The sequence below is a fragment of the Anomalospiza imberbis genome, chromosome 7, assembly GCF_031753505.1.
Source record: "Anomalospiza imberbis isolate Cuckoo-Finch-1a 21T00152 chromosome 7, ASM3175350v1, whole genome shotgun sequence".
NCBI lineage: Eukaryota > Metazoa > Chordata > Aves > Passeriformes > Viduidae > Anomalospiza > Anomalospiza imberbis.
Window position 1 is genome coordinate 20,686,369 of NC_089687.1, and position 26,258 is coordinate 20,712,626.

Consider the following 26,258-nt stretch of genomic DNA (forward strand, 5'->3'; position numbering starts at 1 on the left):
TCATCAATTGCTAACCAACTCCTTCTACTTCATATTGGTAAAGACAGAACCCTAAAACCAGAAGTTGTAGCAACATATGAATCTGTGTTAAAACACAGACATCATCTCCTCAAAGGTATTTAATACTATAAACTTTGAATTTTTCACTACTACACTAGGGAAAGCACCTGTGACTATTTTTCAGAGTACAGGAAAGTGAAAACTGTAGAAGGATAAGATGAAGAACACAAATTTTTGAGTATGGATTATTGGTCATTAAATAATACCTCTGCATAATTTTTGTTCTCAAATGTCCATTCAGAGGCAGAAGGAACATGCCAAGCTGTGTTTGTACATGTAAGTTAAGAGTCCCCAAAACAGCCACTACACACACAAGAAAGAGGCCAGCTGCGAATTCAGAAAGCAGAACTAAAACTACTTCTAAGGTATAGAAGCATGGGAAAGCCACGTGCTCCTGCATAAAAATGCATGTGACTCAGAAAGCAAATAAAGGCTCTGGAGATAAAAATATAAAGCCCGAGAAAGCACCATTGCCATCACACCATTTAACATATTAAGAACATTAGAAGGATTACCCAGCTAGCTTGCTAAGCATCTGTGAGTGAAGTGCCTCTGCTGTAATTAGCTGGCTATTAACACCTGAACTCACCAGGCAGTCACGTGCCCAAACTGCCTGTGAGCACCTGTCCAGCAGAGAGGCAGACTCCTCAGTGCTGCCCCTAGCTAGGTCTCTAAGAGGTGCTTCCATCTCCAGTTGCCCAACAATTCCAGGATTTATAAGGCAGTGTGCAATAGCCCACCCCTCAGAAAGCTGGAGTTACACTGGCCATCTCGACTCCTGCTGCATACTTATGAACCCATCTGGACAACAACCATCAGGCAGAAATTAGTAAGAGTTTAAGTTAAGGATCCTGTTCAGCATCTTTATTGGTGATTTGAATGAAGGGATTGAATGTACCCTCAGTAAACTTGTGGACAACACCAAGTTAGGTGAGAATGTTAATCTGTTGGAGGGTAGGAAAGCCCTGCAGAGGGACCTGGACAGGCTGGATCGATGGGCCAGACCAAGAGCATGAGGTTCAACATGACCAACTGCTGGATCCTATAAAGGGGCCACAACAGCCACATGCAGTGCTACAGGCTGGGGCAGAATGACTGGAAAGTGGCCTGATGAAAAGGACCTGGCAGTGCTGGTCGACAGCAGCTGAACATGAGCCAGTGTGTGCCCAGGTGACCAAGAAAGCCAGTGGCATCCCAGCCTGTACCAGAAACAGTGTGACCAGCAGGAACAGGACAGTGATTGTCATGTACTCGGCACTGGTGAGGTCACACCTTGAGTGCTGTGTCCAGTTCTGGGCCCCTCCATTCAGAAAGGACATTGAGGTGCTGGAACAGGTTCAGAGAAGGGCAGTGAAGCTGGTGAAGGTTGTGAAGCACAAATCCCATGAGGAGCAGCTGAGGCAGCTGGGGTTGTTTAGCCTGTAGGACACTGAAGAGGACCTTATCACTCTCTATAACTCACTGGAAGGAGGGTGTAGCCAGGTGGGGGGGCAGCCTCTTCTCCCAGGTAACCAGTGAGAAGAGGACATAGTCTTCCGCTAGCCAGGTAAGATTCAGATTGAACATCAGGAAGACTTTCACAGCAAGGCTGATTAAACATTGGAATGGACTGCCCAGGGAGGTGGTGGAGTCACTGTCCCTGGAGCTGTTTAAGGAAAGACTGAACATGGCACTCAGTGCCATGATCTAGTTGACAAGGTGGTGTTCAAGTCCAGTCATAGGCTGGACTTGATGATCTCAGAGGTCTTTTCCAACCTCACTGATTCTGTAATATGAAATACCCTAAATTTCTGTAAGATTGATTACTTTTCCCAGACCTAGACTACAAACTTTAAAAAACTCCTAAGAATAGAAATACGTATTTTTCTTCACATATACTGCTTTCCAAATGAGGAAACAGTTCAGAGTTTTTTCCTTGTTTTCCTCAGAGTAGACCCTTGATACTCAATGTAACTATTAAAAAGATACAAACAGCTTTCACTGGTCATGCAAAACCAGGACAAAAAGCAACATACAAACTAGACAGAACACTGAAACTCATCTATAACAAAAAGAGGCTTAAATCATCACTTTACAAATGGACAATTAGTAATAAACTACTTCTAGTTTTAGAATCCGAAGTTTACTGAAGGTTTGTAATACTGATCAAAGAACAATATTCAAGAAGACATCTGTAATAAAGCCTTACAATTCATACTCCTTGAAAGTTTTAGAAACCCATATTCCATTCATGAAGCATTCCATTCAAAAAACTGCAGGGAGTACTTGCAAAGATAGATTATTAACTGGAGTTCCTCTGGTTTCCATTAGATCTAAGACTACTGTCTCCAAAAAAACCTGCAAAAACTTAATCCACTACTACAACCTGTAAACTAATTACATAATTTTTGACACGTCAGATTTTTATGTCAGTGAATTTATAACATTGTTTGTAAGACTGTGCTGACTTTCCACATATTACTGGGATATTATAAGATTTTCACCAATGACTGACTTAAGACTGCTAATAAAAATCCCATCACATTCACGAACCACCGGTCTGGCAAGCCCTCTAATTCATTTTACATAACATAACGATGTTCTGTTTTTAATGAGTTTTCCTAAACTAAAGGATTTAATTTATTAAGATGCCCATCAGTCAAACACCAAACGAGACAGTTCTCCAGGGGAATGAACACACTTTCAGGTGTCTAATTTCTACCTATATATCAGAACCACCATGTTCTGACTTTTTTCCTTTTTTATTGGGTTTTTTTTTATTGATATGAAATTTTATCATAAAACAAACCTGCACAAGATGTGAAGGCAAGGTCAAAAATGTTGCAGTTTTCATTCACCCAGGAAGTTGCTTTAGATTAGTGGAACAGAACAGCGTTATATTTAAAACTAAAAACTTTGATTTGATCAGTGAGTTCATTCAGATGTTTTATGATATAACTAGGATCAGAGCACACAGGCTGATGTATCATCCACTAGTGCATGTCCTCAGTTCATTTAACAGCTTCTTTACAGTGCTCTTCAACATTCAAATATGGAACAGCCATCTAGTTTCACGTTACACACATCTGTTTCTGTTAAACATGCTGCAGTGTGAACAACAACATCAACAACACACATATACACACTTTGAAACTCACCTCATTTGAAGAGAAGGTTAAAGTGTGTGAACGACCTGACAGATTTGGTTCTGTCACTAACCCTGAAAGTTCACAACTTGGCTTGCTATGGTATGTATCATCTATGACAATTCTACTCTGCAAACAAGTGGAAATAATGTTTTATTAACTCACTTCTTGGAAAAGCACGTCATCAGGTGACATTCTAGTAATTCTGATTTTTGGTTTAAAAAAATAGTATGACTCAGTTACCTTTAGAACACATATGAAAAGTACTAACTACATCAAGCATCTCCCTTGTTTTTGATAAACTTCTGAATTCAGAAACGCAGTAACAAATTTAAAGCAATATCCCCAATAAGAGCAACTTGTGCAGAGAATTGGTCATAACCTGAAATGGTGTTAGAATACACAAGGAAGTGCATCAGTCACTTTTTCAGCAGGCATACCACGCTGTGGGAGAAGCAATTTAATATGCATTTGTTGGACTTACTGATGATGAACTTTCATTAAACTGAAACCTCCATGAACACTATGAATGTGTTTCAGAAGGCAGCACTCTTGTTGATTCCCTCGATTTCCAACTCAGATTGTGACCATGAAAATAATTTTTCATTAGTGAGTGAAAAATAATTCTGCCAAAACCATGCCTCCTAACTTTTGCCTTTCTAAAAATTTATGTCTCAGCACTACTCTTTGCTGCCTACAAACAGTAATTATTTACCAGTAATTGCTCTAATGTTCTCTAAGTCTCTAATCAACTAATTACATTTTGTAAGGATGCCATACCACACCCCTATGTGTATAAATAACCTGAGATCCTAAATTAAGCTGATCTTAAGGATATTTTTCTCCAGTTAGTTATGCTTGTATAAGAGAATTACATTTTTGCAGTTACCTTCATTTAGCACTTCTGTATTTGTGTTCTGATTTCAATTCCACCTGAACTCTCAGTTTTCCAGATTATTCTATTTTTGTTTTTTAAATGTGCTCCCTTATACTCTAAATTATTGATAAACATTTTCAGCCTTAAAGACACCTCACCAAAGCTCAAGAAAACAGCCATCACCACCACACCACAACAAACATAAAACCCCAAACCGCAACCTGAGTTTTCCTGCTACCTCTGTTTAGTACTTTTCTTGACTGAGAAATAGTGTTCTATTTACCATGTAGATTATTTTATCAATTACAATAAATTTTAGGGTCTTCTTTAGTCTTTCAGATGTAAAAAATATTACCAGAAACAGCTGAATACTTTGTCCATCAACCTATTCTCAAATTACCTTCAACCCAAGCTGAAAATCTATTTAAGAGCTTTTCTTTTAGCCACCCTCTGTTCACTCTTTCTACCTTTACAGAGAAAATCAGGAACAACTCAGTCAAACAAAACTAAAAGATACAATAATAAAAACACAGCCAAAAGTAAAGCATCTGAGCACCAGTTGTAATGCTTCCTCCTCCCCCTGCTCCTAATCAGTTTATAGAAGTCATTTCCTTTTAAGCATTTAGAACCAGTTGCAAAGATTTTTGACTCTTGAATAGCATAGAATTTGGACAGAAGAGGTTTCAGGTATGCTTCCTACCATTTAAGGTACTAGGATATATTTATACCACACTGTTCTTCCTTGCATTGCAAATGAGACTGCATACACGCTTACAGAAGCTAAGTAGTATTCTGGAAAAACAATGAGTATAAACACTCTGTATGTGTGTGTATTGTATCAGAGAATGGGACAGATTTACATCAAGGGACTAATTTAAGAACTGTCTGAAAGCACACAGGATTTTAGTTCCTGTGTTTCTTGTTTTCACAAGGATCAAGAAGCTGACTAACTACTTTGTCAAACTGTAAGTTTAAAACTAACTTCAGAACCATTTTAAGAAAATAAAAACATTTCAAGTGTAGTAACTTTCAGAGGCAAATTTTGCAAAACCAGAAACCAGGCAATAAGGAACATAATTATATTCCTTACATCGTCAATGCTAAAACACAACTACAAAAATGATACACGATGCAAAGGACTCAGTTCCTGAGATTTTTTACATGACACAGTTCTTATTTTCACTTTCTACTTTTACCTCCTGTTTAAGAAATGCTGTCACATGATCACAAGGGATACTACAAACATAAAAGGAATAAATTCTATTGCGGTATTTATGCTATATTGCTTTATTTATAAATTTTGAGTTAATATCAACAAAAAGGAGTATTCTTCCCTTGAATTCTGGGAAGATGACTTTGTCCCTTGCTTTTATATTGTTTTAGTAACAAGATTCACTTCTGAGCGGTCAAGCACATTTCTTTGTCAGTTTTAATGTCTTTTCACAGCAAAAAAAAGCCAAAGCCTTGTTACTGTACAAATGTAATTATCAACCCTAAGTTCAGATCTACAACAATTAGTCGTTCATTTGAAGCAGCAACCACTGTCACGTTACCATGTTTACAAAAGACCCCAAACATTGTAAAGTGAAAACAGCCTGACTTTGGAGAGGAAAAGTATGATTTTATGATTAATGAATGTATGAGAATCTGTTCTTCAATGGGATCAACTTTCCACCATTTTACAAAGCAGGAATATAGCTGGAGACTTGCATAATCTTCCAGCTGCTGGTTTGCAACTGGAACTAAGGAAGAGAGGAGCAAACAACAATCACATACTGGAGCATGAGAAGGAAACAAAAAACCCCAAACCAGCAGGCAAGAAACCAGCTGGAGGGTGGAAGCAGTAATCATCTTGGGAAGTATAGTCCAGTAAGAAAAGACTATTACTTCAGAACAACGTGGAAAGGAAGAAAGCATTCAATCTGGTAACATCTGTAACTTTCTGATTGACAAAAGTAGGTGTATATGGTAGGTGTATATGGTAGGTATATGAAAACTTTAAGAGCTGCTTAAGCACATTATGGGTGCTTATAGTAGAAATGCAGCAGTGGAACTTTTACTATGCTTACAAAACTTACTTAAATCAGATAGAAAGGAGCAATGAAGAGGGGACCAATGGGTTCCTCTGAATCAATGATTTTGAAAGACAAACCCACTGACTGCTTATCTATACAGGAAACACCTCTTCATAGCTTTGCTACAGCCTATTAGGAGACCAGCTACAGCCTATCAAGAGACCAGCCTATTAAGAGGCTAACCATGCATTCCTATTTAATCAGAAATTGTACCCAAGTATATGCATATACCTTCCAAATTCTTGGGTTATTTACAGAAACATCTACTGGCCACTGCAGGCTCCAAGAGAAGCAACCAATGCAGGAGCTGTAAATACACAAGACTGATGCACACTGGGCAGCATTTTGTGAAGTACTGTTCTACTTCAGAGATTAAAAAATTCCTACTCTTATTAAGTTCCTGCATTATAATAAGGATTGTTTGGTTCTAAAACCACTTCCTGTTCTTTTTAAAAATTATTTATGCAGACAATTTACTACTATCACAGGGACTGTAGGTTTACACTAGTGAAACAAAGTATTTAAAAAAAGGTACTACAACAGTGTTTCAATCCAATCACCATCTGGAAACATGGAAAGCAAACTTGTATTCTGCAATCTCTGCAAAATATCAGTGACTTCATGAACCACAACCTGGCAAGTTTCTCTTCCATATAGAACAACTAATTTCTTTATAACAGCACAGAAGAAAAGCAAAACATGAAGGGGCATTTTAGCCATCCAAAGTGAAGAGAAAGTGTGAAACTCAAGAATAAACCCCCTTACTCAAATAACTGCAATTTTCTATTTGACAAAATCCAAAAGAAACAAGAATACAGTCAGTAAAATTGCTGAGAACAGTGTTAAATTGAAAAAGGTTTTACCAAATATTCAGACAGCACACATATTACACCTTTTAGTTTCTAAAGCTGTTTCTTTCAAATAGTTTAAACTGTTGAGAGGGTAACTATGGTTATAGACTGAACTGTGTAGCCTCACTCTTAAGATCTGATTAAAAGGCTCTAAATTATTAGATTATTAGCTACTCAGAAACCTGGAAGAAAGTGTTCTATAGATCTGTTTTTTGGCTTTTAAGACTACATTTGTTAATGAAAACTAGGATACCATCTTCCTCCACCTGTCTGGTACTCCAACCCCACATTCCAGTACAGTAAGAACTGGCTGGCCAACTGTTTGGACAGCTGACCTCTACTTATGCATAATTCCTCCATGAACTAGTCTGGAAAACAGATTAGACCTTTAAAACTATGCTCTCCTGAAACTAGCATTACTTTTAGCATTACCAACCAGTGAAAAAGCATGCCCTAAGATTCCTCCTTAGATACTACTTCAGCCTGAATAGCCTCTACTGATGCTTCAGCTGAAGGAGGGAACAGGAACACTCACACAATTCCTGCTTGTAAGAGCTGTAGAATCTCAGACTTCTCCAGCAATGTTTGTAAGAGGTGATGTGGTCAAGGACTAAGTCATTAGGCTTCCACACACTAACCACTGATATTTTTACTTTATCAAGATGCAGCACTTAAATATTCAAAGCACGAATTAGTCATCTTTACCTTGCTTCTGTTCTTGTCTTGACCATGCTCACAACCATCCTGCCCACTCTGAGTAACCTGCAGACTGCTACTTGAAACCTGAGGCTCTTTGTGGCTGTCTCCAAACCAAGAGAAAGGCATGCAAGTAGGAACAGGGGAATCTGAATCTGATGCAGATAGATTGTTGCCAGAGTCATCCAAAAGTTCTCGGGAACCTCTGAGATAAGCAGATGAAATTCTGTTTAAATAACAACAGCAAAAACCTGAATCCCACCCCTCAAACACACAACCACCCCGTTAAAAACAAGAACAAACTCAAAACACACCACTTATTTTTACCAGTTTCACAGTACAAGTGGTACTTGAAATGAAAACTGATACTTGCCTTTAAATATCCATGCAAAACAATGAGTTATATAATGACACATATTTTTGCAGTATTCCACACAATTTAATAATTTCAAATAATTGCTAACTTAATTTACTCAACATTCATCTTCCTAAGCAAAATACAGTTTTAAGGCTGTCTCCTCTACTCTCTTCTGTGAGATTAGAAGCTCATCTCTGTATCTTTAAATCTTCACAGAATTTTGCCACTGTTATACAAGAATGTACTTTAAGATCAAACATTAATGACAGTTTTAAATAAATCCTTAGGTTACAAATTTTAGTAATGCAGCATGTATGTATAAACTAACAGAAGAATTACCTGCTATCCAGAGAACCTCTTAGATTTTCTTTTTCTTGCTTCTTACCCTTGCCCCCAGATTTCCGCAATCCACTGAAGTGAAAAAACACAAATTTCATAAAGCACTTACATTTACATTTCTTTAAATCAGCAAGTTAGTTTTCACATTGACTTCAACTGTTACAAAAAGCCACATTTATATTGTTACACAAAGCATAATTTTGCAGATTATGCATGCAATTAAAAAAGTTCTGGCACTCATATTCTATTTAAGAAGCATGACACTACCTTTTTAAGAGCCACAGATAACCAAAATAAATACAAAAAATGCCTAAAGAAGCCTAGCATATAGTGGATACAACCAGGAGGAAAACCACAGTTTTACTATTAATGCTCCTAAGCAATGCACAGCAACTTGAACAAAGTCACTAACTACAGTATCAGCGTGTGAAATCAGCTGATTTTTATGTTATACACTATGATGCATTTATTGCAGTACCAGTCTAAGTCTTTAATGTTAGCTGGCTTCAACAAGCTTTACCCCATCTTCAAAGGTGTTATGAAGTAGCATTACTGGACTCCTCAACATTGTTTTATTTAGAGAACATAATAGTCTCAAAAATAACACAGAACAACACTTACTTCCAAAGGAACACATGTAAAATCTTACCCAAAATCTGGAAATCTCCTTTTGGACTTCCCTGAGGGAATTCCTTCATTTGTTTCTGCTGTCTTTTCTTCATTTTTCCTTTCTTCTGTTTTTCATAGAGAGGTGAAAAATAAAAATGTTGTTGTAAAAAACCCTGCAGTTTTCAGCTGCTAATGATGATGCTTGTAAGTCAGATACTAAGACCTGGATGACAGTGTTAAAACTCCTATTCCCACACACAGATAACTGAAAATACTACAACCATATCAGCCAGCCTAAGTTATTTTCTGTGGCATCTTCCCATCATTCTGTCTGTACCAGGCCATTGAAAAATGGCAACATAACAGTTACTGACTACTACTCAAAAATATTCCTTTTTAAAAAGAGTAATTCTATACTGTCTACAGAAAGGTAAAAATTACCACAGTATTTTGCTCTAATGAATGACAAACAAAAATAAGTTTACGACAGGTTTAGAAAAAAATACCTCTTTCTTTTGCAAAATATCAACTTCAAAGCATACAACCACATAACCATATATATATGTATAAGATATAGCATTAAGTATTTCTCTATTACTCTTGAAGTATTAGAGATGCTCCTCTAGTATTATTTTTGGTCCAGTAGCTAGTCCAGGCCAGGTGCTGCAAACATGGGCTGCGTACACAATTCCAGCTCCAGAAGGTGTGCCTAACCAACATGATGGTCAGCACCTGGAGAGCCAACAGCTCCTGACAAGCTGAATGCTTACTGGAAATGGCATACAAACTTTGACTATTCTGAAGAAACAACTGGGACTTTGAAGCTCCTCCAAGACTCTTGTTTTCAAAACTGGAGTACAACCTCTTAGGACCCAATTTTTTGCCAAAGGAAGCATGTACAATACCAACTTCTCAATTACTGTGCAAAATTAAGTGACAAGAAGCACACGACCTCTTCTCATAGGACTGTGACAGATTACTGAAAGTCCTAAATGTACTTACTTTTAAATTCTCAGGCTACTAGATTTAAAAAAAAATAATTGAAATACATTTTGTGTTGCAAATCAGGCGTTATCTTAACTTAGCTACCTGTGAAAGAGACGCAGTTCACATTTTGAGAAACAAAGTAAATTTTAAGCTCTACCTTTGAAACAAGTCCTGACATGATATACAGACTCCTTCAAGGATCATAAAAGCCAAAAATCCTGTTTAGTACACAAAACTGAGGTCAACTACCCATCACTCCATCAGCAAATAACCATTATATATTTCAGGAAGGATTAACTCAAAGCTTACATACCCGACAGTCAGGATAGTCAAGATTTTTCCCTTTTTTTTTTTTTTTTTGCATATCTAATCAGTAGTTTCTGATGAACATAAGAACTTTACCTAATTAGTTAAGCACTCTTTCTAAATACATAACATCCAATAAATTATAACTACAGTTCAACTGGTTATTTTTCCTATCAACTTGAATACAAAACTAGAAAAAATACTTCTAATACTGACATTTGTTTCCACCTCTATTTCCAGAGGCAGTATTTTAAGGAAAGAGGTAATTTCTTAAACACAGCACAGTAGGTTAAAATACAGACAGATACATGAATGGATGAAAAGGTAATAGAAACAATTAATTCAATAAAGTAATAGGCAAACATTTAAATACACTTAGAAAGCAACAATCTAGCAGAAACGGCATTTAGTGTCATTTTGTTCACAAAGAGCAAGCTTTCAATACCAATCCTCATGTACTGCACTAATTAGCAATTCCAGGGTCCAATTTACAAAAAACAAGTTTACAATGCTTCTGCCATCACAAAAAAAAACTGTATAAAGCAAAGCAAAATTGCAGATGTATTAGGTATGTGTCTTAATAAGTGGGGGTTTTTTTAGACTATTTTTGTTTGACACTTCTTAGAAACACAGAAAATAAGGACAATATAAAATCCTGTTTCAGGGTATTAAAATAATGGTTTTGCCTGAGCTGTAGGGCAAAGACAGCAAGTCATCTGTCTTTATACATTTGTACTGACTGATTACAGAAAATATCAAAGATTTAAAATATAATATTAGATCCCTTTTTCAATTATTCATAAGAAAAATGCCAACTATTCCTACCAAATTATGACTAGTAGTGACTAGGCTGATTATAATACCTTTAACCATCTTCTAGTGACAAATATCCTAAGAGGGCATGATGAGTAATGCAGTAATTCCCACAATACTCTAGAATCTGTATCTTGTTTAAACACTCACATAATGTCTGGAAGCACAAAGTCAACAATGAATTTTTCTCGGAATCGGGAAATCCATCAGACTTACTCTCCAATACATTGACACTTATGAAGCTTAGTGTTTTGCTAAAATATATTAGAACCTTTCCTGATTACATCAAAAAGCTGTAAAACTTCAATCCCAAAGAAATAAATAATAATAAACCCGTAAGTCTTACCCTTGGCTTCTTTCCCTTTCCCTTTTGCTTCTCTTTGCTTAACATTCTTGAGATACCCTTGAGGAGAATTTGGAGTCATCCCTTCAGGAGGAGGTGAACGAGTGGTGGTTGTGCTATTTTCATTGTTTGGTTTGTGTACTGGAGAAGAGTGTGTGGAAGCGGAAGGACTTGACTCTAGAGGACTTTCTGTGCTTTCTCTTTTCTCAGGCTTTTCACTCTTTCGATCTGTGTCATCCAGGCATGGGAGAGGTAATTTTTCACTTGTTTCTAAGGTCTTAGTTAGGTACATAGTGGAAGATTCTCTGTTGAGAACACTGTCTTCTGAATCCTCATCCTTCAATAAATTCAAAAGTTATTTTATGATAAACATGACATATACTCATTTATTGTCTGTTCTTTTACCAGGGTGGAAGGATGTGCTAAGCAAATTTCCTCTGTTCAGGAAAATTTCTGAACTTACATACTTGTGGATACCATCTGAATCACATGAATCTGATTTAGAGGCTGTTACCCACCTCTATACACATCTTTCTGCACATCCCAAGTAATCTTTTTCTAGCCAAATCAGAAATGTTCTGGTACACCTTAGCCATTCCAGTTCAATGTGGCCAGTTTTCAGTCTCACTGAAATAGTTCAGTGTCCTCCTTCTATGACAGGCTCTCTCATATATTGACTATACCCCAGTTCTTCAGCTGTTATCCAGAAACATGAGAACATTTTACTGGTACACTTCTTGTGAACTCAAATGATGACTTATGGAATAATGAAGCATTTCAGAACTCTTTAGTTTTTGAAGAAATTTGGTAACTAACTTGTTCCAGATGAAGGCATAACAAGATAAATTAGTATATTTCACTACATATCACTGCATCAAAATCTTTCAGCAAGCAGAAGTACCACAGAACAAGCTCACACAGTTATTTGCTAACTTCAAATTAACTGTGCCACAAAAACACACCAGAGTTCACATGTATGTTATGAAGCCTAAAAGGCTTTTTATTTGATGCATCATAAAACTACGTTGCTTTGACACAGCCTGAATGAAGCATGGAGAACACTTACAATTGCAAATACAGACCAAACTCAACACATGGACACTACCCAGAATGCATGATTATCAATGTCAGTACCTGCAGATTTGCAACCCCAAGAGATTCTTTCAGCTTTGATCGAGAAGGTGGCTGGCGTTTCACTTTCAAAGCAAGCTGAGCTTTTGCTTTGTGGGCACTGGTGTCTAATCTGGGAGTATCCCCAACAAAAGCATCAAAATCTGCAACAAATACATTTAAAAAAAGTAAACAAAAAAACGCAGTAAAAACTGGTACACAAGTTCACCAACCCACTGTTCAGAAAAATACTCAGAATCTAAGTCAGAATTATTGTACCTGTTAATCATTACTGGTTGAAAATACTTTTTATATTATACTGCACTATTTTACATATTGCATTAGCAATTTCTATTTAATGTGAAATATACTTTTACTCAACTTCTTCAATTAAAAAATAATAAAATCCAACAGAATATAATTGTATTATGGATTGAGAACCAAATTCTGTTCTCAAATAGATGAAAATTTGTGCCCCAGATGTGCTTTCCTAACAAAATTCTGTAGGACAGAAACTCTTTACAAAGTAAGAATTTACCAAGTATTTAAAAAATTTCATTCTCATTTGAACCTCCATGTGATATTTTGTAACATTCTGTGCATAAAATTATGAGACAAAAAAATCATAGCAAGTTTACTGCAAATTACAGCTTGAAATAAATGGGATTTTAACTGACATATCTCAGTGTTTTCGTCCCACTATTAGTTTCACTAACAGAGAATCGGAAGAACAGTTAAAATAGTTATCTCTCCATCCATCTCCTCTTTCTCACAACACTTAAGAAATAAATTACAACTATACTGAAAATGTTGGGGGAACCTAACTCAAGTATCCACACTGACTCAGCTAAAACATTTACCCAGTCAGTATGAAACAGCAAACACTTCACATCTCTTAACAACAAAAAAACCACTATACATATAACTCCTCCTAATTTTACTTAAGTGCAAATAAAAAAATACTACAATCTACTTACCAGAAATCAGCATGTCTAAAGAATTTATTCTTTCTTCTATTGCTTTGGTTTCTTTTTCATTGTCATCTTTTATCTTTGACTCGTTAGATTGGCCTGGACTTTGACAGTCATCTTCCAATAAACTGCCACCTTCAAACACATAAGGCATTTTCTCATATGCTTTTAATTTATTTTCAAGCTCTGAAATCTGCAAGAATTAAAATTCAGAAGTGAGATACAAGTCTCCAAAAATGCAGAAGTTTATTTTAAAATATAATACTGCTTTACCTTTTCCTGATATATTTTCAGTTGTTCTGCATATTTCTGGTCTCTCTCTTCAAGAAGCTTTGAATGATCTTCTTCTTTCTTCATAAATTCTATTTCTCTGGTGAAAAAAATATGTACATGTCTATGAAGCAGTAATATACAGAAATGTAGAAAAATACGTTAAACAGAAATATGCACAATTGCACTTACTAAAAAGCATTCCATTAGTGAATGGTGACAAAAACCAATCTGCAAGTTATAACTGATTCTTTAATCTTATAATATCACAAAATGATGTATTTATTTGTATGCTTCTACTGTCTACAGATGACTGTGATTTACTCTGGGCAGAAAAGGATGTGTGGCAACACTTTTTCTGCAAACTTACAACCATCTCTCATTTTAAAAGTGGCAAGCTGCATATGCATAAGCCTGAAATACATGCATGACTCCAATCACTACATCTTACTTTCTTCCACAAAGATACATGCACACACAGAGTATGTCTTCCTTCTGAAAGCTATGGCAAAATTCTTTGTTGGAAAATAAATTGAATTTCAAGTTTCTACTTGGTTCATCCTACAGCAATTGCAATGGCTGGGTTGTACAAAAAAGAAACAATGACTACAAGAAGGAAACAAAAATTAAAGCTGTTTTTACCTGCATCATATGGAATGACATACAAAACCAGAAAATAAGCATAAAACATCTAGAACAGATGCAAAAGCTTCAGGGACAATCAAACGAGTAATGGGAATTTGCTAAACAGCGAGGGAATGGAAAGCAGCATGTTAGCAGTCATCTTCACGTACTTTTGAACTTCCATGCGGATAAGCTTGGGAGGAGAGGGGAAAGGAGACCTTTAAAAAGCTCACCAAACAGCACAAAAACGTACTGTGAAAAGTAACACTTCTGGATGTGGACTACAGAGCAAAAGATCATAATAAATTGCCTTTTTAAGTAGCAAGTGGAGAAATTTGGAACAAGAGTATTATATGCTTACAGCAACTACCAAAAGCAACAGTTGTGTTCTGTATTATCAGGACACATCTACAAATATTTTGCAATTACCTCTTCTTTTGCTAAGAGGGAAGATCACAGAACAATTAGACACTACCACAAAACAACAGTGCTGGAGTCCCCCATAGGTGTATCTAATAAACAATATTATTTCTACTAATAAACCAAAAGACTTCAACAGACTGAAGATACTGTTTTCATACTGCCATTTAAGTGGGCTAGATACATATCCCCAAACTTTTAATTTCTCTGAAAATTCTTTTTACTCCTCCTACAAGATATAACTAACTCAGACTAAATCACATGTATCTGGCTATTATGAAATATCTTTTGATGCCTACTCTATCTCGAACATTGAAGTCAGCCAAGCTGAGGGTTTTTCACAAGGAGCAAAAGGTATTGTCTAACACGTTATATCAAATTTCAAGTATACTTCCAAAAAGTATAGATGTATTACAGCTTTTAAACTAAGTTGTTTTTTTAAAGTTGTCGTTGAAATTCTAAAGAATTTTTCCTCAGCTATAAATCAAAAGTAGCAGCAAGATTTTCAGAGAACCTTTCCAGAAGCTGGTGATGTAAAGTATGGAATAACTCAGCATTTGTAGCCCACTTCTTCCCTGCACTCTAACAAATGAAAAGGAGGTATGTTAAGCAAATCCTATTCCCCTACGTATTGCTGACAGCTTTCTCCAAGTTGTACAAAACATACAAGCAATAAATAGAGACCTGGTATTTTGGGGTACTTACTTTTGTTGGTAGTCTTTAAGCAATTTCTTGGCTTTGCTGTATTTCTTTTCAAGGGCATCACATTGTTCTTGAGTCTCTTTAAGACGCTCATTTACTGTTTTGCATAGATTTTGTGCCTCTAACCAGTACGTCTCTAACTTTTTAATTTTCTCTTTGCTTTCATCCAAGTTTTGCTGTAGTTGGGCTCGATTAAATTTCCATTCACTTTTTTCTGCTTCAACAACTTTTAACTGAAAAGATTAATATTTAACAAATTAATCTCATTTAAAAGATGAAATAAAAACCAGTTGCTGATACTTGTTTAAGTAGAGAATAGCCAATAATAATTACATAATTATCAGTAATACAAAAACAGGACACAACTTTTAAAGTAATCACATCAACTCTTCCAACCTTTGCTAATCTAACCAAGTTAAGAACTGAAACCCAAGAGTCTTTTACTGCTTTCTCATTGGTATTGCATCTTTCTAGACAGATTAAGTGACCAAGATCTGTATTATTAGTTTATATTGTTTAAGATCTCACCAGAGCTTAGCATCTCTGGAGAGGCCTACTTTGAATACCTTCAAAGGCAACCGTAGATAAAAAAACTTAACCTGTATAAGACAAGCTCTCTGTCCTACTACTTTGTTACCAACAGCTTTTTGAATAAAGATAGCATGATCAGTTGATCTTCCCTAGGTAACTTTATATGATACTGGTCTTCCTAATCAATGATGGCACGTGCAGGGTTTCCTTTTCTTGAGCTAATGTACAAAACCACCAAATATTCCCTCAGTAAATGAAAGGGATGCCACCCCTTCAGCTGGATAGCAGCCACATTACACATGGGAATGTTAACATGTGAAGCTCTCCAGGCCTTGGAGGAGTGAACAGGCAAGATACAGCTTAGTTTGTCCCTGCCTCCTTCTTTGGGGACACCACTTCCACTGCAGAAACAAATCACTGCTTTTGAAGCCAGTTAAGATCACCTGCCAATGGAACAAGGATGTTGAAAGGACCGAGTATTTCTTGAATTTAGAAGTGGGGTTGTAAGTTGTACTAACACCAACATTTTTAACAGCTTTTGTGCAATCCAGCTGGGCCACATACCAAGAATACTAGAAACAGGAGGAGCACTGTCAGGAATCAAAAAGGGAACTGTCATAAGTAGTTTTGTCTGCCCTGCCTCAAAAACTGCAGAGTGCATGAAATACCCCAAAAGATACTGCTACTGAGAATTATTGCAAACTGAAGCACTTTACCCTCTTTACTTGCTACCTGTTCCCAGCAATGTGCTGCAGCTTGTCCTAGGATATGCATTTCTGAGCAAGGCAACACAGAAGGGCAATGGAATAAAAGAAACTGCTCACTCAGACACAGTATTTTCAGAAAAAGGCCATGTATAACTCTGCATCAGGGGTAAAAGCAGCAAAAAAGAACAAGAAACCCTTTCTCAGAATAAGCAGAGGCATTAAACCAATCTTCAGCAAAAAACAAAACTACTGAAAAAAACTCTCTGCCCAGACCAGGTCAGAAATTTGAGGGAAAGAGGATAACAGAAATAACTTCTGGTAACAGAAAGACAGCCACATACCATTGTCTGGCCAAATCTATTCTCAAATATGACAAGTTTGATCCACTGGTAATATTCTCATATTTGTTCATGAGCTGTTTCATACAGCTCTCCACAATATTCAGCTACTCTAAGCAGAAATACCGAAGCATTCTTTTTAAAGTGGAGACTTGGTGGGTTTTTTTAGTTGTTTTATGTGACTTTTGGGACCTTACTTGTTTGGTCGATTTCTTTTTTTTTTTATTTTGTTTTTAATTTGAGCATAGCTCTTCAGCTCATTCAGAAATGTCTGTCTAGCATAGAGTAGAGAGTGCCTGAGGCATAAACTGATTGCTGCCTTTTGCATTCAGCCTATTCCTGGTACAATCAGTAGCCATAAAAACAAAACAAAACAAAACAAACAAACAAACAAAAAACCCCAAAAAAGCCCCCCAAACAAAGCGCCCAACAAAAAAAAGTAACAATAATTTTATTCTTTGAAAACTTACTTTCTCCTTCAGTTGATTCACTTCAGCTGTTGTTACTGCATGTTTTAATTGTAGCTGGAACAGATGAAAAAAACTGTATGAGCACACAAAATTACATTTGAAAATGCTAGTCTTAAGGGAATCATTTCTCCATGATTCCCTTTTTCCCCATACCATTGTTAAAATGGCATAAAATCAAAGTAATTATTGGTCAATTACAGGAGAAGTAATCATGAGCTTTTATTAAAAAAAAATAAAAATTACTCAAACCTCAAGCAAATTCCACAGTACATAACCACCCTAAAATTCTCCCCTTGTTGTCTACACATTAAGCTGAAAAGATTAAGTTTCAATGTGCCAGGGTAATGAAAAGGCAGCGATGCACTTATGATGACAACTGGGACACAGAATAAAGGAAAAACTTAATAGTATTTTTATAATCAGCACTTAAAAATAAATGTGCTGGCTTTATTTTAAAATTGAGCCATGTATTTTTACACCACAAATCTTCACAGTATTATTAGAAATCAAAAAGACTACACTTAAGCCAAATGTAAAGTTTTTTTTAAACAAGTATTAATTGTTCCTTGTATCTCTCTTTCCATCTGTAACCCTGTGGAGATTTTCTTTTTTTGTCAAGGCACATTGCACTAATCCCAAATTAAAACTGGTGAATCCATGACAATTCTTCATTTAGATTTTGTTAGTAACAGCACAGTAATGATTCTGCATGAGATTATAATTGTATCCCAAGTAAATACAGCACTTAAGAAGCTTCAGCTTGCTGCAATGCTTCCAAACCTAGAAAAATTGTGAATGTTCTCTAGAGATCAGCAGCCTGCAATTTCTACTTCCTCACTGACACATTATCAAGAGAACAAACTTAGGAGATCTACAAAATACCAATCCTTCACAAAAATAAGCTCATGTAGCAGCCAATAGCATCTGACAAAACAGTTTCTTTGCAGTATATTTTTCTCCTCCCAGAGTGAAAATGACAGGCACTTAAATCTACCATAGAAGCCTGGTCTCCTAAATGCCAAAGTCTGTACCATTTAAAAGTCCCTGACTAAATCCCACAGACCTGAATAAAGCAAATATGCTCCTTTATAAAAACCTTGGGAAAAGAGAACCGTACTATTTCCAATTATGTTAAGTTGTGATTCAGAGCCTGGAATGCCCTATTGGGTTTACAAATGCATTCCTTCCAAAAAACACACCATAAAAATACTCTCCAAGCCAAAAATATGCCTATCTACAGAATCAAGTGCTTTTATGTACACAGATTTCTCAGAAGACTGCAGGGACTAAACCAAGAAATTAGATATGTATTTCTTGTCTTCCTGAAAAACATCTTACAACACCTGAGTCCATTCAAAACAGGCATATTTGCACAGCCCCCACACTCTCTGCAGCTAAAGCCATTCTACTGGGCATCAAACACAAGCCAATGGGCCACAGGAGAACTAAGGGAAGCATCATATCTATCTAATGCAATACTCAGAAAACAAGGACAGAGTTGGGGCTGGGTTCTACTGCCTGTTTCCAAGGGCTTTTAAATTTTAATTTAAATCAAAAGATTGTTTAATGTAAATATGCATAGGGAAACTGGACATAAAAAGTTATAGAAGACCTACATTCCAATGGACATTTACCAGAATATTTATTGGTGACACTGGGAAAAAACAAAACCAAAGCAACGAGAGAGAACATGAAGGAGATTATATCCAAATTCTACAAGGTTCAGGTGTTTCCCAGTGCATCAAAAAGAATATTTAAGATATTACAACACCTCTTTAAATTTAAGAAGAGACTGTGCTGAATCCATATCCAGTAGTAAACCAATATCTTCATTTTCAGGAAGATCAAAAACTTCTACAGATTTTCCATGTAAATGTGACTCATATGTATCCTCCTCATCATCATCATAGTCATCATCCTGACAAAATGAGAAAATCATGACATTCTGTAACACAGACACACACTTTTGCATTAAGGTAGTAGCAATAACCAAAGCATATAATCAAGGAATCCAACCAGCTGCATAACTTTTCTCGACTAGTTACTATTCCTTTTTAATTTCTTATACCTGTGGTAGGTGTTAAAGATGACTTGCAAACACCTTCATCAAAGTTCCACAAAAGAGAGCTAAGAAAGACATGCATGAAACTATCACATAGAGCTGACAGTTAAAAGTGTATTTTGGATTAGTGATAAAGCAAAAACCATGTGCCTTGACAACAGTAGGGTACGAAGTGCTTATTTTCCTGTTCTTAACAAGTTGCCTGTGTTATACTTTTTTACTTCAGTTTGATTAAATCCCACCATTTACCCCATTAGCAAAGCATGAACAATGTTTTACCTGCTCTGTATCATCATGAACATAGTGCTGCTCGTACAGACATCTCTCTTGCTCTAAGGTCTCACTAATGAGACGGGCTACTTCACTCTCAGCCCCCGGCTTCTCTCTCCCAATCAGGAACCTACAGGAAAAAAACCAAATTATCTTGCAGCAAAAAATCTTAAGACGTGCTTAAGAAATGAGTTTGCTACACTGTTGCCTTCCACATCTTCGTAAAATTTTCATACTGTGGTTTTGTATTCTCCATGAATGAAAAATGACAAAAAGACACTATTATTTCAGAGAAAACATACATACCTCACGGTGCCTTTGGTGTTCTTTAGCACAGTGGCTGCAAAGAACTGAGTAACTCCCACTAGACTTATGCCATCGACCTCAACAATCTGATCATTTACTTGAATTCTGTAAAATAAATAAATGCTTAGCTATCAGTTAAACAACAGTATTTTGGCTTGAAACATTTTTGACATGACAAATACCACTTAAAACTCACTAGTATTTACAATGATAAATTCTGACCCCCATTGAAATTGCTTAAAAATAGTGTCCTCATCCTCTGTTACTACGAAAATCATCAATTCAAATTTACACAGTATTTGACTTGATGTTTTTTACATTATTTACACAGTGACTGGTGTTCTGGAGTGTCAACATGATTTTGTGATACTTCTACACATGAGCTCATTTTGGATGTTTCTCATATGTGTTGTAAGCAGATCTACAGTTACTTAGCAAAAATGCCCTATAATAAAAAACTCATTTTTTATAAAGCAGGAATGTAATAATTATTCAGCTACATTCAGTACTTTTGTACTTTTATTCACTGTATTCAGCTTATCTAATGAAATCAACTGGGCTCAGTTGGAAATGTGTAAAAAGCATAATCGATTCAATGAAAAACTCACCGTCCATCCCTCTGAGCAGCTCCACCATCTGTTATTGTTTTTACAAAAATACCTAGTTTTTCCAGTCCCTGATCAGCACCAACTCCCATTCCAATGATACTGATGCCCAGACCCCTGTCACCTAAGGGATTCAAAAATCTAACATTAGCTGCATGACATATGATGTAACAGTTAGCAGTCCTGAGTTGTTTCAAAGCATTTCAAATCTTTCTACACAAAAGATAATAGAAATTCATTTCTGAAAAGAGAAAAAAATAGAACATATTTTATATGTAGATACTACTTAAAGCCTTTTTGCCCCGTAGCCTCCCTAACTTCAATTCAGAATGACAATCTGCACTTAGTAGAGGCCTGCCCAGTTAACACTCACTAAAATTCACCAGAACTAGCCACAAATCTAACCCTAGACACACATTCAAAAATTCAAGACCTAAATTTGGGGAATATACAGTTATGGTTTTATCTTTTGTTCCCATAATATCTCTTGCAAATGTTCAAGATTTGATTTGTACCTTTTTCAATTTCCACAGGAAACACTTCCATTTTTTCCACCCTTTTCTCAAGTTCATACTCAGCTGAGGCTGCCACAGGGTCAACTTCTTCATTACGTCTATCATAGTCTTCATTTGAATAAGTACTGAAAACCTAAAAAATGTAACAGAAAACTTTTTTAAATGTCTTCTCACCTCCTTTCAAACATCATATAATTGAAAGACAATCCGTAAGGAAATTATCATGGTATTTTCAGAGATCTCATTTTCTAAACAACCATCAATTTAATAAACACTGCTGCTGTCACACAGTTTCCAGCTTGCACAGAAGTAACATTTTAAGTTTCAAAAAAATTACTTTAACAGATTTTATCTTGCAAATGCACCAAACAGTTAAAAGAAATCAGTCAGCTCCTCTTTGATATTGTGTGACTTTTTTTATTAGGACTACATTCCACCAAATCCTTCCTCTCTTCTTCCCTCCCCCCACACCATCTGCCAATTGCAGTGTTTCAAACAGATGTAGTTTTCTGATTCTGCAAGGGAATCACGCAGTTTCCCAGGAAAAGGAAATGCCTTGCTACATACATTACTATTTTTAGTATTCACTCCAGCTGAGTTTCTGAATTGCTAAAAATAAAAGATAAACAAACAACACATATTAAGACAGAAATCTAGAAAGGAAGAATAAACTATATGTAACAGGGTTAATCTTGCCTATCAGCATGTTCATTAATTGTATTTAAATTAAGAAGTTTGGAAAAAAAGGAAAAGTACTGCACCCCCATTTGTCTTATCTGCTAAATGTTTTGCAGACACTGAGTGTTTTATCCAACATCATTGTAAGACAAAAAACACCCATTGCAGCTGCAGCAGCCATCTCCCTAATCAAGAACATGCAGCACTGACATGAAGTTCATTTACACTGGCTTACTATATTTTTGCAACTGTTGTATTTTCCGTTGAGACTACCTAAACAGGTAACTGCAATCATGGAGATACAACAGCACTAACTGCAATTAACATTTTCCCTGTGAATTTACATTCACTAGTGTATAGCTTTAGCTCTGCAGAGCAGTAGATTCAGACACCGAAAAATGGTCATTGAAACAGATTATTGAAAGGCAACCAATATAATTGAGTATTTCCCATGAGGAGCCTACTGCATCACCTTCAGACTACAACTTGAGATGAGTTTCAGAAACTCTTCCCAAACCCTGCAAAACACCTACTCCAGAAATGTGGCATGGCCATATAGCCAGTTCAGTAAGCAAGCAAGCATTAGATCCACTTGGCTGAAAGGGAAGGAAGAAATCCACTCTCAGAAATCTTATGTCTTCCACAATGACAGAACCTTCCTTAGAAGCTGTTATTCCTATGTCTTGCATAAAGGTTAATAAATAAACTCCTCGTGACTGTTATACAGGCACCAATAGGCAACAACTGGACAGAGGACAACAATGGTCACACTCACATGTCTTCCATGAACTTTACAGAAAAAATCTGCAAAACAGACAAAGAAAACCATCTAAATGGTCTTATTCTACCACTATAAGAAAAAAGGTGGCTAAGTTCTTTAAATTCATCACCCTCCTCAGCCCCCAAATCACTAAATAGGATATGCAGCAGAAGCATTTCATGAAGCATTATTCACCCTTTGGAACAAGACCAGCCTAGTTTGTTTATTTTTCATCCCAACAGAAAAAGCAGCATCTCCAAAAACATAGTCAAATGATAATAAGATGAATTCTAAACTAATAATAAAAAGGAAGTTCATGAGTGGACAAATGATAACTTGTTAGTGAGAATATTTGAGTTACTGAGGACAAATCAAATACCAAAGCATGAAAGAAAAAGTATAAATTCATATACATACAATCAAATATTAACAGTACGACTAGAATGTTAAAAAGATAACTATCAAATGGTTGAATGAGCAAAATGTGGAGAACAGCAGAAGTTCATTTTGGAGACAGTGACAACTGTATTTTCTTAGTTCTTTACTACTCAGTGGTCTAACAGAGCAGAAGATGATGCAAATAGTTACTTTCTACTGAAGAATGACATTACCACAGGGATGACCAGTTCCTTGCACAACAATATAAAGTGCTAGAAATTTGGAAAAGCAAAATAACAGAATTGTATTTTAGAGTCTCATGGAATTTGCTCATTTTTATACAAAACTGATCACAGGAATTGTTCATCTACCAGGAGTGGATAATAGAATTTAAAACTAGTGGTGGCTTAAATTCCAGTGATGTTCATAATTGCTATTAATAGAACAATGGCATAAACGTATCTATGCAAGTGAAGAATCCTAATATTTATGTATACTAGCTTTCTAAGAAAAGCCTATTTGAAACCAATTATCCATAATTTACACTTTTGTCTTAAAGTGACAGTTGACAACTGTATGAGAACATTTGGGTAATATTCCAAAACCCACAACCTCACAATTAAAAGAAGATAGTCCCATTTCAAAATAGTAAGAACAACACACCTCTCTCCAAACTTCAGAAAAATAATTATTAGGAAAAACATCAATTTACAAAGAAAGAAGAAAAGTAAAACTTATAACCAGAAGCCAAACACTGCAAAAACAGAAAGAAAAGCAAAAGCACTCTACAAAAACTATAACTGAAGAGTCAGGGGTAGAATACAGAAATTTTTATTGTGTACACGTGGAATCATAACATTGTGTTCATCTTTTATGAGAGAGAAAAAAATGTTGATATTAATATAGAAAATACAGATCTGGTCAGCAAGTTGTTCTTGCCAAGTAGCAAAAGTAACATTTAAATGTGAATAATAAATAATGTAAGTTCACAGTTTAGAAGACTGATGAGAAAGCTAAACATGTTCATCCCTGCACTATGTCTGGCAGGGTTTAGTCACTGAACCAAATGCATTACAGACAAAAGAATTCTAATCTTACTATTCAGAAACCACTGCTAGCTAGAGATTTTAAAATTATTAGTACTGCAACTGGTGTTTTTAAAAGATATACTTTAGCAAACACAAGTTATTGGCTCAACACAGGGGAAACAGATGAATTTTACTGTGGAAACCATGTGAATTTCACAAGCCTTTTACCACAGCTTGTTATATATCTAGGAAGTTACCCAATCTACTACTGTATAACTTACATATCAAGCATTTACTAAAAATCAAAACAGAAGATGTATGATTAAAAAAAAAGAAAAAAGCCAAAGACAGCTTGAGTTGAAAGAGCTTTTTTCCAGACAGCTGAAGAATCATCATAGCATCAAAAAACAAGGACCATAAAGGCACCGGAAAGGTTCATCACAGAACTTTTTAACACAAGTAAACCTATAAGCAGAATTAAATGCATTTAGGCTTAATAAACATTTAACTTAAGAAAAATTTTACTTATATGAAAACTAAACTTTCAATAAAGGTCTAAAGATTATATTTTCTCAAAAAAACCCCAAAACAACAAAAAATTTCAAATGTGTATGAAAATATATACCTTCTTCCTCCAGTTATTATCCATGTTTTTAACCTCTCATACTGTAAAGTAAGTTGCAGGAATGCCATACTCTCAAATGCACACAGAACAAAACAGAATTATTTTTTGTGAAAAGTCACTGAAAAGCACCATGGAGAGATTAAGATTAAAATATGAAGAGAAGTTATTTTGATGTTACATTACAAATGTTGTAATGTTGATAAACAGAGCTTCAAAACAATTAAAATCTATAACTTTAAACAAGCAAGTTGTCATTGGAAAAGATCCCAAAGTAAAATGGAAAAACACATTATTTTTGTCAAGAAAAAAAATTAATTCCCACATACAAGTCAATTCTGTTTAAATCTACTCTCAAATCAAATCTCTATTTTCTTTCATCAACCCTCACCCACATCATATACTTGCTTAATGCCACAGAAGTACTTTACTGAAGTGCTTGAGCAATGGCTGACAATTGACTAGCCATCAATTCTCTAATTATTGAAGAAACTCCTGGGTTTGGGTATCTTCAACCAGCCAGTGTATTTTGTGCCCCTTTTTGTGTATGATTTTGTAAGTACACAAGTGAACAGTTCAAAAATCAGAGGCTGTAGGAAGCTGAAGCACTACACTACAACATTGTGTTAAAACACGAGTCTACACATTGATCTAAAAAATCTGTGCATCTCCTAAAAGCATTTGCAGCTTTGCTGTCAAAATCTAATTCAAGGGTTATCTTCATTTAGCTCTTCATTAACTTCCACAGTAAGCAGTTTTGTACTAAAAACGTTGAAGAATAGGAAAGGCTGAACACCACCACCTTTTGTGCCCAGCTATACATAAAACAGCTTTACTGTGATGTGCAAGACAAATGGCAATACTATGAAGCATTCCCATATTCTCTCAAAAGCAGCTGAAACTAGACTGGTTAGGACAACACACAAACTATGAATCTGCTTTCAGTTTCCTTATGAGACAAATTTATGCTCAGCTGTGAAAAATATAAAAGTAATGCCTTTATGAAGGTTTGGGGTTTGCTCTGTTTACTTTTTTAAACTGTTTTCTTGACTAAACCAGCTCAAAATATATTACTATTCACAAAAAGCTGGGAACAGACACTCCCATGCAACATAAACTAGATAACACTGATAAGCAAACAGAAGCAAACAGCAGCAGCAGCTGTACTGTCTTTTCAGCTTACCTGAGCTACAGAATTTCTAAGGATCATAAATCATTGCAGAAATTAGTCACTGTGCTATTAAAGGCTTGGAGGACAAAGTTTGACACAGTCAGAGGTGGAAACATCTCAAGAAATCAATTCGAAGACAAGCATTTGTTTTCCAAACAGAAAGTTTCAAAATTACAAACGTCAAACAGCACTCAGTCATTATATTTATGTTAATTAAAGCCTTTCAAAGTAATCTCATAACAGACAGCAAGTTAATATCTACATTACAAAGGCAAAATTAA

At 35.8% G+C, this 26,258-nt stretch overlaps 1 protein-coding gene across 3 annotated transcripts in view; it reads right to left on the reverse strand.

Annotated features, from left to right (window-relative positions):
- Positions 1-26,258, reverse strand: part of LOC137477144 (neurabin-2-like) — a 37,565-nt gene that overhangs the window by 5,444 nt on the left and 5,863 nt on the right. The window contains exons 3-17 of one of the 3 annotated variants that reach the window (XR_011000824.1): positions 21,341-21,473; positions 20,829-20,949; positions 20,221-20,325; positions 19,924-20,044; positions 19,354-19,500; positions 17,583-17,636; positions 15,540-15,769; positions 13,794-13,890; positions 13,527-13,713; positions 12,574-12,713; positions 11,443-11,776; positions 9,031-9,115; positions 8,382-8,453; positions 7,694-7,889; positions 3,198-3,309 (exon numbers count right to left, since the gene is read on the reverse strand). Coding sequence is in view for 2 of the 3 variants with exons in the window: in XM_068195883.1 (XP_068051984.1) it covers positions 3,198-3,314; positions 7,694-7,889; positions 8,382-8,453; positions 9,031-9,115; positions 11,443-11,776; positions 12,574-12,713; positions 13,527-13,713; positions 13,794-13,890; positions 15,540-15,769; positions 17,583-17,636; positions 19,354-19,500; positions 19,924-20,044; positions 20,221-20,325; positions 20,829-20,949; positions 21,341-21,473 (2,139 nt within the window). In the remaining variant the exon portion in view is untranslated. Of the gene's footprint in view, positions 1-3,197; positions 3,315-7,693; positions 7,890-8,381; positions 8,454-9,030; positions 9,116-11,442; positions 11,777-12,573; positions 12,714-13,526; positions 13,714-13,793; positions 13,891-15,539; positions 15,770-17,582; positions 17,637-19,353; positions 19,501-19,923; positions 20,045-20,220; positions 20,326-20,828; positions 20,950-21,340; positions 21,474-26,258 lie in introns of all 3 variants that reach the window. The other 2 variants (XM_068195883.1, XM_068195884.1) reach the window with 2 other exon arrangements.